The 16,738-nt window shown below is 42.5% G+C and overlaps 2 protein-coding genes across 7 annotated transcripts in view; one reads left to right on the top strand and one right to left on the bottom strand.

Moving 5' to 3' along the window:
• The window catches only part of ALPK2 (alpha kinase 2), a 97,783-nt gene extending 95,394 nt beyond the window's left edge, over nt 1–2,389 (bottom strand). For all 3 annotated transcript variants that reach the window (XM_089497075.1, XM_089497092.1, XM_089497100.1), the window contains exon 1: nt 2,107–2,389. The gene's annotated coding sequence lies outside the window, so the exon portion shown is untranslated. The remainder of the gene's footprint in view (nt 1–2,106) is intronic.
• A 12,533-nt stretch (nt 2,390–14,922) lies between these two features.
• MALT1 (MALT1 paracaspase) overlaps nt 14,923–16,738 on the top strand; it is a 55,019-nt gene continuing 53,203 nt past the window's right edge. For all 4 annotated transcript variants that reach the window (XM_089497051.1, XM_089497049.1, XM_089497042.1 and 1 more), the window contains exon 1: nt 14,923–15,290. In XM_089497051.1, the coding sequence (XP_089353177.1) occupies nt 15,139–15,290 (152 nt within the window). In that variant the 5' untranslated portion in view covers nt 14,923–15,138. The remainder of the gene's footprint in view (nt 15,291–16,738) is intronic.

The raw sequence follows: 16,738 nt of genomic DNA, 5'->3' as shown, positions 1-16,738 counted from the left end.
AGCTTGATAACTGTAAAAAATCACCAGAGTAATAAAAGTGGATCTTATTGAGTTCTATCACATTGTAGCTGCTAGCTCTAATTTTTTTGGACCCAATTGTATAATGGAGTCAGGGCTCACACTAGTGCTGGGGCTTTCTGATTAGCAGACACCATTATGTTACCTGCTCCTATAGCTGCAATTGTTACAGTACATGGGGGGAAATAATTTTCCTAGCAAATATTTATATATCATGGTGTCTTTGTCTTGAATGGGCAACTCAGATCCCTTAGTTTTTAGTGCCTGTTCCTAATACAGTGGGCCCTTGGTATCCCCTGGGGTTTGGTTCCAGGACCCCGCGTGGATACCAAAATCCATGGATGCTCAAGTCCCATTAAATAGCAGTAAAATAGTAAAATGGGTGTCCCTTGTATAAAAAGGCAAAATCAAGGTTTACCTATGGGGATTTCTATATTTTTAAAAGTATTTTCAAGTGGTGGTTGCTTGAATCCATGGATTAAAAAAATCCGTGGATAAGGAGAGCTGACTGTACTTAATTCCTAGTACCTGTTCCTAGTACTGGTGTCAAATGCTAGAACTGGTTTGTTGATATGGATCACTACAACTGCCTTCATTTCTGCATTCGTTTTTGGGATACAACTATGGGGACTGATGATGATCATTTCAATTTCCACTATGTAGAATTCAATTGAATACTGCTGGACTAAAAGGTAAACAACACATGTGCTGCTATGGAGACTTTAAAGGAAGGGGGATAAAAAGATAATTAAGAAGCAGAAATTGGATTTATGCACATATAATCTGGCTAGACCCATAGAAATGAAAATAGGAGGGAGTGGGAAGAAGGAAGGTGACTTTCCCTTGGTAGTGCCCTCATGAGCTCTTCACACAGTTTCCTCTGGGACTTAGAACAACGGTAGAATGGGGTGGGCCTGGATAATGGGGGAGCTCAGGGGCAAAAGGGATCATACAGTCAGTCCCACTTACAAGGTTCCCCTAATCCAAAAACAAACAAAAACAAACAAAAAGCATTTGGGATGGCATTGGTGTTTGCCTGATCCCACCAGAATTTGCCTGTCCACAATAAAAACTAAGGGCCTGAAACACAACAGCAGTGCACTGTGTAATAGTGTGTGTATTGAATTATTTTTTACACAGGTGATTTCTCCCCAGCTATTATACTCTGTTTGAGGGGAAAGATATAGGGGTCAAATTTGGAGCCCCCCCCCCCCAAACTGTATTTCAGTAATTTAATTAATACATGTGAAAATTGCTTTTGCTTTTTTTCTAGTTTGTCTCTTAGCCATTGACAGAAGTGGAGTGTATTTCCCACTTGCAAATTAAGTCCATTTTACTTGTTCATCACACCCTACTATAGAATTCTAGTTTAATCTTACTGTTCTCCTCCAAACTTCTTGATAAATGGTAATAACAGTAGTAACTGTGGATTATCTAAAGATGAGAACTATTGCTTATGCATATTTTAAGAGGAGCTCATTAAATTCAGTTGATCACAGACATGCTGATCCTGTCTTATTCTATTTTTAAATGTTCATCATGCAACTTTATCTGATACTTTCAACATGTGCTGATTCCTTGGCCTACGTTTTGGGTATGTACGCATTATATATATTTCTGATGTGCACACACATTAAGAAAATCCTAGGTTAATTTTGTAGATATTTCATAGAATGAGAGACAAAGTATCATGTATATTTTGACATTCTTAATATCTATAGATTGTAGGCATATTTCATATGTGAACACGCTTTGCGGATTTTATTTCAGTCTCCACATCCCACCAACTTTATCTAGTGCATATCTTGAGTAAAAGAAAATTAAAGGTTTTTGTTTTAAGATGTCCAAAAATGCTGGCAAAATGTGAATGGATAAGAAAGCCCAGTAAGACAAATGTTAATAATTTATCACAATTCATCATTAATATAATGAAGAGCAGTGCTTATTAATCACAAGGTTTAGATGCTCCAGAAATAGGAAAATAGAAGAAAAATTTAACAATGTTAAAAAAACCACAGAGAAAACAAATACAACTATATAATAAACTATCATCTCTACACTAACTGAATTTTAAGCGTGCACACTTACGGTGGAATAGTCTTTAAGGAAAGGTTTATGTGACATGTACAAATGGATGATTTGTTCTTCTGCTGTAGTGGTGCTCTTTGACAAAACCAAGTTGAGTAAGTAATTCCTCCTTGTGTCAAGACAGGCTGAAAATACCAATGTTGTTTTGCTAGGTCTCATCATATCACAGCGTATCTGTTAGGGGTGGTCTATTTAATTACACAACAGCAGGTGACTTTTCCCATGAAGATCTTGGCGGGAGATTCATTACTGAAGCCCAGCTCAAATAGTCTCCTTACTAGAATATATAAAGAGGAATCTCTGCTTTTTGACACAAAAATAGCTGCTATTAAATTTATTAACATTTTGAATCAAGGAATCCAGTTTTAATTCACAGGCATGTTCTTCATTATACATCTGCTTGCTTGAGTAGAAATTAATCCCTTTGGCGTCTCCAGTTGCATATGTTGAGTTCAAGACAGGATTTAAAAAAACGAGACAGGTGGGAAGAAATAGGAAATACTATTAATCCAGGAAATTAAAGAGACTTAACTGTTACCAACAGAAGAAAATACACTTAGCAAACACTTTATATAGATGAACATGAAAATTTAGGCTAGTATTTGGAGAATGCAGCTAGTGTTGAAGAAGACATTTTATCATTCTAGCAAATTTAGGTACAAGAAACATAAAAGAATAAAAACCCAATGCCACCTCTAAAATAAATTAGAAATATTGTGACTTCCTTGGTGATTTTTTAAAATTGCAATTACAGTCGCCCCTCCATTTTTCAGGGGATCAAGTCTAGACCACAACCACCACCACCCAGTGAAACCGGAAACTCACATATATTCAAGCCCCATTGGCTTGAATGGCCACACACTCCTGTGCATGGCACAGCATGTGTGCCATGGGCACGGGGGCAATTTTAGCCAATGGAGCTTGCCCCTCCATGAATAATCAAGATAGTGGACTTCAAGTCCATGAAAACAGAGGGGTGACAATAATAATAATAATAATAATAATAATAATAATTATTTATTTCTATTCCACCGCTTCAGCAAGATCAAGGTGGCTTACATCAAAACATATAGCACAATAAAATAAATCCCATTATTTTATTTTATTTTTAATAATTTTTATTGAAAATTTTTAAAATACAGAACAGGACAGTTTACATACACTTATCCCCATACCTATTCACAGTCCTGCACCCCACCCTCCACCCTCTCTCCCCCCTTCCCTAATATTTTCCCGTTTCCGCTTATCATTTAAAAACAGCCGTAAATATTTTAGCTATCATTCTCTATTCCTCATATCTGAATTTCCTCTGCTTCCCCATCTCACATTACTATGTCTTGCTTTCCGCTGTATTTAGGGACTGTAAAATAAATGCCATTATAAAATAAATCCCTTTATATTTAAGGTTCCACATCTGCTGTTAAACCAAAAGTAAATGATGATAAGTTTTATTTTGCTACCTGGGGCCCGGTACATACCTTCGATTCTGTCCAGGCTGGCAGCGGCCTTTTTCCACTGGATGGAAGCTGCAGCTGCCAAACTGTATGGCTTCCCGCTGGCAGAAAAAGAACCCATGAAAAGCGGGTTCTTCTAAAGCCGCGGCAGTGGTGTAACAAGTGCGCCACTAGTGCATTAGTTACATAAGCACTGCATGGTGCCATGCGGCCACCGCACGGCACTTACATAACAATGGTGGCATCCATGTATACAGGGCGCCACCATTGTTACGCCCTCGTCACGTGTTAGGGTTGCGGGGCATGTGGGTGCTCCACCCCGAGGCAACCCTAGCACGTGACGAGGGCATCACAAAGGGCCCATGTGTACTGGGCCATAGATTGTTTAATTAGGACTAGAAGGACCTGGATTTGAATTCCAATTTGGCCATCTGGACCCGAAGCATGTAAGACTTTAAAGGTCTTTTAAATTGTGAATTTTTAAACTCTGAATTCTTCCCAGAAACAAACTAGTAGCTGTTTTAACCTCATGATTAAAAGCAAATTAAGCCCCCAAGGCTTAAATGAAAAGCTACGGTATGTCTTAGAATCAAAGAGTTGTAAGAGACCACAAAGGCCATCCAGTCCAACACCCTGCCACCAATATTGGTTGTTGCAGTGAGGTTGTGACAATCAGAAGCAAGACCCTATGGCAATTCCTTGTCACAGCCTTATTCACTGATGGGAGGGGGCTGGAAATGTAATCTTGCTGCACCCTGATTGCTAGCAGAACAGAACCCCTCTTGCCCAGTGAAGCTGCTGACTGTTAAGGTGGAGGACAATTTTTGCACAAATATAGCATTAGTAAATATAGAGCAGTTATGAATTTGTAACTCTAGGTTACAAATCTATTAATTGCAATATAGGATACCAGCTATTGCTAGTTAATTGTATGTCCAAACTGTGCTTCCAGATGAAGCTTTTATTTTGCAATTATATTCCATGTTCCTGAAATTTTAAGGGGTGGGATCAGACATTCTGATCTTCAGTCTGTAACTCAGGCCCTAACTAGACATGCAGGATAGCACAGGCCAAGCCCATGCTATCCTGCCCAGATCTTGCACCGGTCAGTCTCCAGGCCATACAGCCAACATTGGCTACAGGGCTCAAATGAGTTGCTGACAACAGGTTGGGGTGGACGGGTCCATTTGATCTGCCAGCTGTCACTGTGGAGTTTCCATGCCAAACATCCAGTCTTTTCAGACTGAGCTAAGGCCCTTTGAGCCAGCATCGGACCAGACCCATCAGATCCATATCTGGTCTGCTGGATCCCAGTCCAGGGTTAATGGCCTGGTTATACCACACAGGTGTCAGATGGAAGGACAGCAAGAGGCCAGGGGCCTCTGATATATCTTCTTACTGCTTTTTCCATCTTCTTTTCTTACCAGAGGAAATCTGCTAAGGAGAGAAAAAGGAAATAACTGCTTTATATCTTTTAATTGATAGCACAAGAAGCTGTCCACCTGTGCCAATTTAGAAAATATATATTGCTAAACAAATATATGTGTGTATTTACCCCACACAGTTACCTCATCTTCTTGATGCCAGCAATTCTTTCTCCACGTTCTTTAAGTGCTACTGAACAGGTATGAAACATTTGGAATATGATATAACACCAGGTATTTTTGGTAGCATACTATGCAGCCAGCACCACATCTAAATCAATTATTTTATTACTATGAAAGCATCACCTATATGCTTTTTCTCAAACTTCCTTCCTTTCTTTCTCTGAGGAAGCATAGCACAAGAATTCCCAGCATGACATTACAAAAAGAAGGAAACCAAATATGACATAATTGCTTTAATTATAGAATGTGTGGACAAATCAAAATCTAAATGCTTGCCAGAGATGTTATCACAAGGCATAAAATCAAGTCCTTGCACGTAGCATGGATGGGTAAGCACTAGAGTTACTAACCTTACCATCCCCTGGCTGAGGTCTTGTACCTTTACAGCTGCTTCATATCTCAAATATTAATGTGCAATTTTAAAATATTTAAGCTTTTAAATCTATTTTAACTTACTATTTTGTTTAATTATACTAAAAAATAAATAAATCTACTTTTAGAAACTTGGCCTAGACAGCATGGTGGAAGTTCACTTCCAAACAGCCTTGAGAGAGTAAAGGAAGTCCATTTACTCTCTTGAGCTGCTTGGAAACCTCCTCCTAGGGAGGGAAAGAAATAAAAAAGAGCTCTTAGCTTGTTACTGGTATTGAGGTTAAAACATAATGGTAGAAAAAAATGCAATGATTAATGTGCTGAATTTGCATAATCAGAATACAAATTAATAATATGCATAATTATAATAATTTGCATAATGTAAAAATTAAAAAGGTAAAGGTATTCCCCGTTGACAAGGTTGTCAAGTCATGTCCAACCATAGGGGGTAATGCTCATATCCATTACTAAGCTGAAGAGCCAGCGTTATCAGACTACTCTGCGATCATGTGGCCAGTATGATTGCACAGAACTCTGTTTACCTTCCCACCAGAGTGGTACCTTTCATTTGCAAGCTGGGACTAGTGATGGGAGCTCACCCTGTTATGCAGCACCCGGGCCTCGAACTGCCAACCTGCCAATCTTGCAATCAAGAGAGTTGGCGTCTTACGGATATGAGAGACTGGAATGTGGCAACCCTATTTTAGTGAAATATCAAAAGACTGTAAAGGATCTTCATATGTTTTACTTTGTAAAGCAATATGTAAATTGATTGCACTATATAAATACAGATTGAGTCTCCCTTATTCAAAATGATTGGGACCAAAAGTGATTGGGATTTCAGAGTTTTCTGGATTTTGGAACATTTGCATATAAATAATGAGATGTCTTGGAGATGGGTCTCAAGTCTAAATTATATTCATTTAAGTTTCATATATACTTTATACACATAGCCTGAAGGTAATTTTATATACAATAAGTTTAACAATTTTGTTCATGAAACAAAGTTTGTGTACACTGAATCATCCGAAAGCACAGATGTCAGTATCTTAGCCACCTGTGTGGACAATTTTGGATTTTGGAATATTTCAGATTTTGGAATTCTGGATAAGAACCCCCCCTTTACAAAGTCTTTTTATGCCCTCCCACCCAACCCCCTTTTCTCTTGTCCTCTGGCTGGCTGGAAATTTTTTGTTTGTTTCTTTAAACAACATTGTCATTGGGAGGATGATGAAGGAAGTCTGGAGAAACATGCATTTTTGCGGCTGAGATGCAACATTGGAATTTATCACACTAGGGTTAATTTTGGCATTAATGAGAGATTAAAGTGCATTTAAAGCATCCTGCAAATAAAGTGAAAATGGTGAGTAATTGCGCAAATAATTATCTCATACAATTGCACAAATAAAATAATATCGGAGATGCACTGTCGCTGAAATCCTGAAAGTAAAAAGATGTGTGTTAATGCTTCTTTGTGACCAATTTAATGGTGGGTTTTGTGCAATGTTGTGCGAACTCATTTCGCATAATTACGTGATTTTGCTGGGATATTAATGGGATAAACTCCTGATCTCCTTCATGTGATAAACTCCATTGTATCTTCAGTAAATAATTCAATAGAGCTTGTGCTAGGAAAGAGTTGGAGTCTCTTGCAGCTGGTCCTACTATAGATGTCTGTGCCTGCTTACAGCAGACAAGGCAAGAAGCAGCTGCCCTTAGAATTCCTTATTGAACAGCAAAACACAAAATGGGATTGCTGATAAGCCTGCTTCACCAGTTCCCTCCATCATGTTAAAAAAAAAATCATAGATCTCTAAGTGAAGCCACCAAAATGGAAATCCTAAGAAACATGTAGGTTGGTGAAACAAAATGTACCTTGAATGCATTATGGAAGAAGCCTTCAAGTGCTCTCTTGACAATGACCAGATGCCCTCCTTTTGCAGGACATATCCTACATTCCAATCTTCTGTCCAGGAGGAATTCCAAAATGTCCTCCATCTGGAGCACAACTAAGAAGCCATTGAATAACAGCACATTTACTGCTCCCCTTCTAAAAATGCATCTGCTTCATCAGCAAAATACAGTTGAGTAAAAAATAAAATACAACATGCAGCTATCATATAGCTATAAATAAATCACATGAAATGAATTTATATTTATATCAGTGTTTTTAGCTTTTAATTTGTAATGTCCTTCTTGAATGTCCTACATTTAACAGTGCCTTGTCCTCCTTTGAGGTTATCACATCTGGTCACCCTGTCTCTAGAAAGGTTCAAAATGTTTTGTTTACTTATACAAGGCATACTGGTGGTTTCATTTCACATGTGTATACTGTTAGTTTTGAATACAAATCTTACTAAAACATCTTGAAGTGCTCTTTTTTTAAAAAAAACATTTCTTCTTTAAAAAAAACCTTTCTTCTTTCTTTGTGGTACAGGAACCTAATTCTATTCTTTCTATGTTACTCCTGCCTCTGAGCCCAAATTATCTGTTAAAATAGTAATGCCCAGGAACATATATGGAGAATACCTGTATCTCCATTTTCCTCTGGAAAAGGCAACCCCTTTAAAAAATAATTAAAATGCCCACCCCTTGCTTAGCATCTAGTGATGTGCTGGTCTGTGATTTCAATGGACTTTATTACATGGAGAAAATCAGGGATTTAACCAGTGATTAATCTGTGAAACTGTGATTAAGATTTTCACACGACGTCGCTATTAAAGTGCCATTATCCCGGGAATAAACAACAACAATCCTGTAAATGATTTGTTGCTGTTTATTGCCAGTTTATTTCCTCATTATTCCTGGGATAACAGCTCTTTAAGCGCGATGTGTGTGAAAATCTTTAATCACGATTGCACAATTTTCATAGGTTAATCCTGGTTAAACTCCTGATTTTTCCCGTGTGATGAAGTCCAATAGTGGGAGCTGTGAACAACAGCTGCACAAAAGAGAAAGACCCCATGTAGCCAATTGGCTATGTGTGAGGCACTTAGGGACTGAACAGGCCGCCTCTTTCAGCACTAGATTGGGGCTATGGCAACTACATGTTGTGGCCCCCATCTGGACTTTCTGTGGCACAAGAAGGAGCTGCAAAAAGCGGCTCCTTTTTGTGCTGTGAAAAGGGCACCATAGCCACTGGCACCACAGCTTTTTGGCACTCCTTTTGGCACTGCATCATTTGGACGCAGCACCAGAGGAATGCCGTGACGCCTCCCACTGTATGGTGCGGCATGGAGTGTCATGCCAGCACGGGTAAGGAGTAGGGGTGTACATCATGCGGTCGCCACGCCCCCACTGCTCCAATGTCGGCCTTTATCACCAGTCTGTTTAGGCTGTTAGTGACTAGATGAAACTGGCCAACAACCTTGTTTGGTTGTAAAGGACAGGACTGTGATTCTCTTAGGAAGTATGTGTCACTAAGCTTAGTAGGTCAAGGTGTATGACTACTCCACCCCACTTAGTAGGTTAAGATGCATCTTTGCTCCAGATCTTCCTGGGGAGAGAGAAGCTTCCTTATGCCATCGTTTCCCCCCTCCTCCTTAATCTGACCTCTTCCTCCCTCCCTTTTCTGCATCAAATAAACTTAAAATCAAAGCAAGAGGTAGCAGACACTTTTTTTAAAAAAAGGTTTTCAAAATGTTAGGATGCTGCCTTGAATCCAAGGTTCAGAGAAAGGTAGGGTATAAATTTAAACAAAGAAATATAAATCAAAGCAACCTGACCTAGGAGCTTATCAGACTCAAGTTTTGGACCCTGCAATTGCGCTAAGGAAGTGTAAAGAACATTGCGAAATGACTGTTTCGCGCAATGTCTTACCACATTGCTTGCTTTTCCGTCATTCCCCTGTAACGTTATGTTAGTGCTACAATTGCGCGAAAGTTGCGATTTGCGTGATGTGAAACCATGCATAGCGGAACTGTCTACTACACCAGCACCTTCCGTTTCTGTCGAGCATTTCGCATCAAAATCCTTGCACATGCCCTTTGGAGGCTTTGGTGGCATCATGACCTTTGTGCTTCCGGGGGAGTGAGGGGGTCCCCCCATCTTTAGGGTCCTATTTAGCGGAGGGGAGGGGAGAAGGAAAGAGCCGAAGGAAAAAGGGGAATCTGGATGCAAAGGGTGGCAGAAGGCAAAAGGGGAAATCAGGGTGGCTTTTGGTGGGGGGGGGGAGAGTGGAGAAAGTAATGGAGGAGGAGGAGGAGGAGGAGGAGGAGGAGGAGGAGGAAGGAGCCGTGGGAAGAAGGGAGCCACGGAGGGGATCCTATAATGGAGCAGGAGGAGTAGGATGAAGGACCCAGGGCAGCTCAGAGGGAGGTGAGGGTCGGAAGGAAGGAAGAGGAGGAGGAGGATTGCCCAGGGAAACAGGGCTGTGGAGAGAAGCTGGGGATGTAGGGAAATGGATGCAGCAGGAGCAGCATCTTTTGATAATTTATGCACATGATTTTTGGGGTGCTTGCTTTCTTCTTGCTCCTGGAACTTAAGCACCATTATTATTGTTGTTGTTGTTGTTGTTGTTGTTTGTGTTATATGCGGGTGCTACAGTCAGAATGCCTGCGCTGCATTTCCATTTTATTCCCAACTGATTCCATGGGTCACTTGGAACTGACAGGTCACTCTGTCTCAGCCTCAGTGGAAGGCAATGGCAAAGTGTAAGCAGGAGGAAAGGGGGCAGTTCAGGTCAAAGGCAGGGCATGAACAGAGCTCCCATCAGGCACTTTCCTCTCTTTTTAAATTAACTATTTTTGGCAAAATGAGCGCATGTTTTGTTGTGTTTTTTCCTGAGGAATATATATATATATATATATATATATATATATATATGCCCTTTGCAACAGTATCCCTTTGCTGGAAGTCAGCTAATGAAAGGGAAAGGGAATAATGAAAGGGCACTTTTTTCCTTGGAGAATCCATGCTAAAATGCGAATGTAACATTCGAATGTTACGTTTGTTGCTGTTGTCAAGTAGGCAATTGGCAAAACGATACATGCTTTTGCAAGGAATGCAGGGATAGCTCTGAAGTGCTTTTAAAGTCATAAAAGAATGCATGACAATCGCATCCTTTTCTGGCATTTACGAGGTGACGAATTTATTATTATTATTATTATTACATGTGCAAGAGGCATTCTGCGGTGGCAAGGCATGGGGGATACAGGATGCATTAACTTGCATTTTGGGGTTGAAAATGGGGCCAAGGGCAGATCATAAGAGGTGTGTTTGACAAAATGAGCACGCTTTGGGGCATTTTGTGCCTGGCTCTTTAACAAAAAGGAGGGGGAAAGGGTTAGGGTTAGAAGGGGCTGGACTGGATGGCCCTTTGGGGTCTCTTCCATTTCTAGGGTCCTATTTATTCCTTCAGAGAAGAAGAAGGGGCTGGACTGGATGACCCTTTGGGGTCTCTCCCATCTCTGTGATCCTATGTATTCCCTCAGGACAGAAGAAGGGACTGGACTGGATGACCCTTTGGGGTCCCTTGCATAGATTAGATTAGATGTACCTATAGGTACAGACCCCACTCTCCTCACATATACATATACATATACATATAGAACACACACACACACACATATATATACACACATCCATATATATATATATATATATATATTCACACACACACACCCCTTTATAAATACACGCAGACAAGACTGATATACACATATATGCCAGAGACACATACCAATAAATATCTCGGCATATTCACAGTATCCACAACAGCTGATAACACACACGCGTCTTTATATTCACATTTATTCCTCCGGGACAGAAGAAGGGGGTGGACTGGATGCCCCTTTAGGGTCCCCTTGATTTCTCATATCCTATTTCACACATCAAGGCCAAACACACACACAAACACATATATATCTCTGCACATATTCACGCAGAACACACATTTATATATACACACACACACACACACACACACAAAAGGAGTGCAGAGGAATGGGGCTGGAATGGATGACCCTTAGGGGCCCCTTAAATTTCTAGCCTCCTAGGTGTTCACGCAGGGCAGAGCAACCCCCCTCCCCACCTCCCCCGGGGTTGTCATGAAAAAGGAAGGCCACCGGAAGGGAATGGGGTGAAAAAGCAGCCCTGCATCATGGGAACTTTGCAATCAGTAACTTTTGCGTTGCATTGCGCTGCTGCCTACCACACCAAACCATTTTGCAATACATTCACAAAGATAACAGGAGACAAAGGCCTGACTTCCCTTCCCCCCCCCCCCCCCGTAGTGCTCAAAAAGGGGAGGAATGACGCTAAAACTAAGGGAGCGTTGTGCAATGGGCTCCCATAGAAATGAATGGCGTCTGGAAGAACATCACGCTTTCACGTTATTGCGCAACGTTGGTGATGCTAACATTGCGCAATAGGCAGGAAAAATTGCCAGAAACTCACGTCTGATAAACTCCCTAGTTTGTGGCAGTTGTGCTACTATTTCCTCCCCTTTTCTTTTGTAGGGATGAAGCTGCAAAAGCCAATACACCCACAAGGGATTACTGCAAATGTAAAGGTGTATTTGCATGCAAGACAAAAGCAGCCCAAGGAGTATGGAGTGTGTCAGGTGCCAGCTGTTTCCTGGGAGTGTGAGTGGAATAGATTATGGCTGGCTGACTAAACTAAATCAGTGTTGGGCAACTGGGTTTGTTCTGTTTTTGGATTGCAAATCCCACAATCCCTCACCATTAGCTATCTACCTACAGCTGGTAGACCAACACCCAAGGGAGGACTCAGAGTGTATCCACACAGCAGAAATAAATTAGTTTGACATAACTTTAACTGCTATGGAATTCTGAGAATTGTTGTTTTGTGAGATATTTAACCTTTCCTGTCAGAGCGCTCTGGTGGCACAACAAATTACAAATCCCAGCATTCCATAGCATTGAGCCATGAGAGTTAAAATGGCATCAAACTGCTTTATATCTGGCAGCAGCCTCAGTTGCCTGCTTTTGCACAAAACAGATTCCACCCTGCAAAATTGTGTAGGGCCCCTGTACGGTTGGGTAGAAGAGGGAATTTCACGAGACCAATGCCCCTTTTGTTGTTGTTAACTGCCCTTCAGTGGACCAGGACACATGGTGACCCTGTAGATGAGACATCTCCGAAAGCCACTATCCTTCACTGCTCTGTGTGTCTGTATTGTGTGCTTCCAGGTTGTGTGCCTTCAAACTGGGGTCAACTTATGGTGACCTCAAGGTGAAACTATCATGGGGTTTTCTTAGCAACTTTCGTTCAGAGCAAGTTTGCCATTGCCTTCCCCTGAGGCTGAGAACATGTGACTTGCCCAAAGTCACAGAATGGGTTTCATGGCTAAGCTGGGAACCGAACCATGGTCTAGAATCGTAGTTCAATGCTCAAACCACTATGCCACACTGGCTCTGCTTAGGTCCTGCAAATCCAAGCCCGTGGCCCCCTGTGCGATCTTCCTCTTTCTACTGCCTTCTACCTTTCCTAGCATTTTTGTCTTTTCTAGGGAGTCATGTCTTCTCACAATGTGGCCAAAGTAGGACAGCCTCAACTTCATCATCTTGGCTTCCAGGGAGAGTTCAGACTCAATCTGTTCAAGGACCCATTTTGTCTTTTTTGGCTGCCCATGGTATCCTCAGCACTCTTCTCCAGCATCACAGCACCAATGAATTGATTTTCCTCTTAGGTCCAAAACACACTGCAGAAACAATTCAGTTTGAGACTGATTTAATTGTACTGGCTCAGTGCTAGGGAATCCTTGGAACAGTGGTTTATTATGGCACCAGAGCTCTCTGAAAGAGGTGGCTAAATGTCTCACAAAACTTCAGTTCCTAGAATTCCCTAGCACCTTTCCTTAGTAATTGTCCTAAGTCCCTTATCCCCTTCTACAAAACCATTAAAAAAGTAAAGAAGCCCTTTCCAGTTTTCAGTGGCGTAGTGGTTTGCGTGATGGACGACTCTGGAGAACGGGGTTCAAATCCCCACACAGCCATGGAAACCCACTGGGTGACCTTGGGCAAGTCACACTCTCTCAGCCTCAGAGGATGGCCGTGCCAAACCCCTTCTGAAAAAACCTGCCAAGAAAACCCTATGAATTCTTAGGGTCGTCAAAAGTCCAGAGTGACCAGACATGTCCTCTTTTTCCAGAAAATGCCCTGTCCAGGAGAAATTCCAAAATGTCCTCCATTTTGGGCAGAACGAAGGTCCACCACACACTGCAGAAATAATCCACTTTGGGACCACTTTAACTGCCCTGGTTTAGTGCTAGGGAATCCTGGGAAATGTAGTTTTGTGGAACATTTATCCTTCTGTGTAAGGGAGAGCTCTGGTGCCACAAACTATACAATTCCCATGATTCCCTAGCACTGAACCTGAGCAGGTAAAGCAATCTCAAACTGGATTAAAATGGTCTCAAAGGTCCAACACACCCTGCGGAAACAATCCAGGGAGAGTTCAGGCTCGATGTGTTCAAGGACCCATTTGTTTGTCTCCAGCATCACAGCTCCAATTAATTGATTTTCACCTTAGGTCCAAAACACACTAGAGGGCAGAAATAATCCAGTTTGAGACCAGTTTAACTGCCCTAGTCTGGAAAGGCCTGCCGGACGAGATCCGTCAGATTACCACCTTGGAAACCTTCATGAAGGCTTTTAAGACGGCTCTCTTCTGGCAGGCCTTTCCAGCCTAGAACAGCCTTGCTGGCCTGCCTCCCCCCCTCTCCCTTCATCCTCCATCTTTTATCTTTTACTTTACCCAGACTCCACCTGAACATTTTCATCTCATTTTAGTGTATTTGTAGATTAATGTTTTTAATTTTCTTTTTTGATTTAATTTCTTTTTAAGACTTGATTATGTTTTTATGTGAGGGTGGATGGTGGGGGATTTTGGAATTTTTAAATCTATCTCTTTTAATTGTACTGTATTTTACTGCCGTAATCCGCTTGGGTTCCCTGTGATTAAGCGGAATATAAATTATTATTATTATTATTATTATTATTATTATTATTATTATTATTTCAGTTTGAGACTGCTTTAACTGCAAGGCTAGGTAATCCTGGGAAATGTAGTTTTGTGGGACACTGGACCTTTCCTGTCAGGGAGAACTCTGGCGCCACAACAAACTACAATCCCCAGAATTCTCCTGCATTGAGCCAGGGCACAGTTAAAGCGGCCTCAAACTGGAATAAAATGGTCTCAACGGTCCAAAACACACAGCAGAAACAATCCAGCTTGAGACCGCTTTAACTGCCTTGGCTCAGTGCTATGGAATCCTGGGAGATGTAGTGTTTGTGAGACATGTAGCCTTCTCTGGCAGAGAGAGAGAGAGAGGTCTGGGGCCATAATAAACTACAGCGCCCACTAGGATTCCCTAGCCTTGAACCAGAGGGCAGTTAAAGCGGTCTCAAACTGAGTTATTCCCGCAGTGTGTTTGGGGCTTTCCCCGGCTTCTCTTCTCCTTCCTGGGCCCGCCCTGCCCTGCCCTGCCCTGAGCAGCTGTGGGAGTTCCTCCCTTTAGGTTTCAGCCTCCATGTTTCCCCTCCATTAAGCCTCCTAAATCAGGGGGCAGAGGCAGGAAAGGCGCCTGGGCCTGGAGGAGAGGGCCTATCATCCCCAGCCAGGCAGCCAAGCCCAAAATGGCGGGGCCGGTGCCTTCTTTGCCCATCCACCGCCTGGCGGAGCCTCTGCTCAGGGAGCTGAGCGACTCCTTGGACCGGGCGCCGCCGGGGAAAGGCTGGAGGGACCTGGCCCAGCTCTCCAAGGGCAGCCCAGGCGGAGTCAGGCTCAGGTGAGGGGGCTGGGGCTCTGGGGCTGCGGGGAGGCTGCCAAGGGCCGGAGGACTCCCTTTGGACACAGCTGGCTGCGGGAGTCAGGGCACTGTTTGGTCCAGCGAAACACACAAGTGCAGAAATAAAACCCACTTCGAGGCCGCTTTAACTGCCCTCTGGCTCAGGGCTAGGGAATCCTGGGGGTTGTAGCTTTATTGTGGCGCCAGAGCTTAAGCGACATGCCTCGCAAACACTACAGTTCCCAGGATTCCATAGCAGTTTAGAGCGGCCCCAAACTGGATTATTCCTGCAGTGTGTTTTTGCACCTGACTCTACATCAGCACTGCAGGAATAATGCAGTTTGAGGATGTTTTAACTGCCCTGGCTCAATGCTAAGGAATTCTGGGAACTGTAGTGTTTGTGAGACATTTAGCTTTCTCCGTCAGAGAGCTCTGATGCCACTATAAACTACAATTCCCAGGATTCCCTAGTCCTGTAGTTGATAGTGGCATCAGAGCTCTCTGATGGAGAAAGCTAAATGTCTCACAAACATTACAGTTCCCAGAATTCCTTAGCATTGAGCCCAGGGCTGTTAAAACATCCTCAAACTGGATTATTCCTGCAGTGCTCATGTAGACTCAGGTGAAATCAGCACTTTGGGCCAAAACACACGCAGAAGTAATTCCAGTGTAAGACCGCTTTAATTCTCCTGGCTCAGTGCTAGGGAATCCTGGGAACTAGTTTTGTGAGACATTTACTCTTCCCTGTCAAAGAGCTCTGGTGCCACACCAAACTTTTTGACCTATATGACTGAAAATCTAATAATTAGCCCCAAGTAATCCAAACCCATTTAATCAAATATTGATTGATTCAATGATTGATTCAATTCAATGGACTGGCTCAATGGGTTTGGATTACTTCGGGCTAATTATTAGATTATCAGTCATATAGGTCCAAAACACAGATAGACCACTTAAACTGCCCTGGCTCAGTGCTAGGGAATCCTGGGAACTGTAGTTCATTCTGACACCAGAGCTCTCTGACACAGAAGGCTAAATGTCTCACAGAACTACAGTTACTTGAATTCCCTAGCACTGAGCCAGGGCAGTTAAAGTGGTCTCAAACTGGGTTATTTCTGCAGTGCATTTTGGAGCTGGGGAGTAATGGTAATTTTGGGATTACTCCTTGTCCTACTCTGGAGTCAGATATTTTTACTCCTATTCCTATGTCTGTAAAAACCTCTTAGGCCCTGTGCAGACTGGCCATTAAGGCTGGCCTGGGGGCAGAGTTGGTGCATGGTGTCCACATGATGCATTCCCCGACTCTGCCCCAGGTCACCGTGACGCTATGCGCTGCTCCACACAGTGCACAGCGTCAAGGCGCTTCTCTGGCGCTGCGTCCACACGATGCAGCGCCAAAGGAGGGCCTTAAAGCCATGTTGTCATGGCTATTGTTCCCTTTCTAGGGC

Source organism: Sceloporus occidentalis, unplaced genomic scaffold (assembly GCF_023333645.1).
Source record: "Sceloporus occidentalis isolate IW3139 unplaced genomic scaffold, rSceOcc1.0.p SCAF_1, whole genome shotgun sequence".
NCBI classification, from domain to species: domain Eukaryota; kingdom Metazoa; phylum Chordata; class Lepidosauria; order Squamata; family Phrynosomatidae; genus Sceloporus; species Sceloporus occidentalis.
Note: the sequence above shows the minus strand (reverse complement) of the source record. Positions and strands in the feature narration are given on the sequence as shown.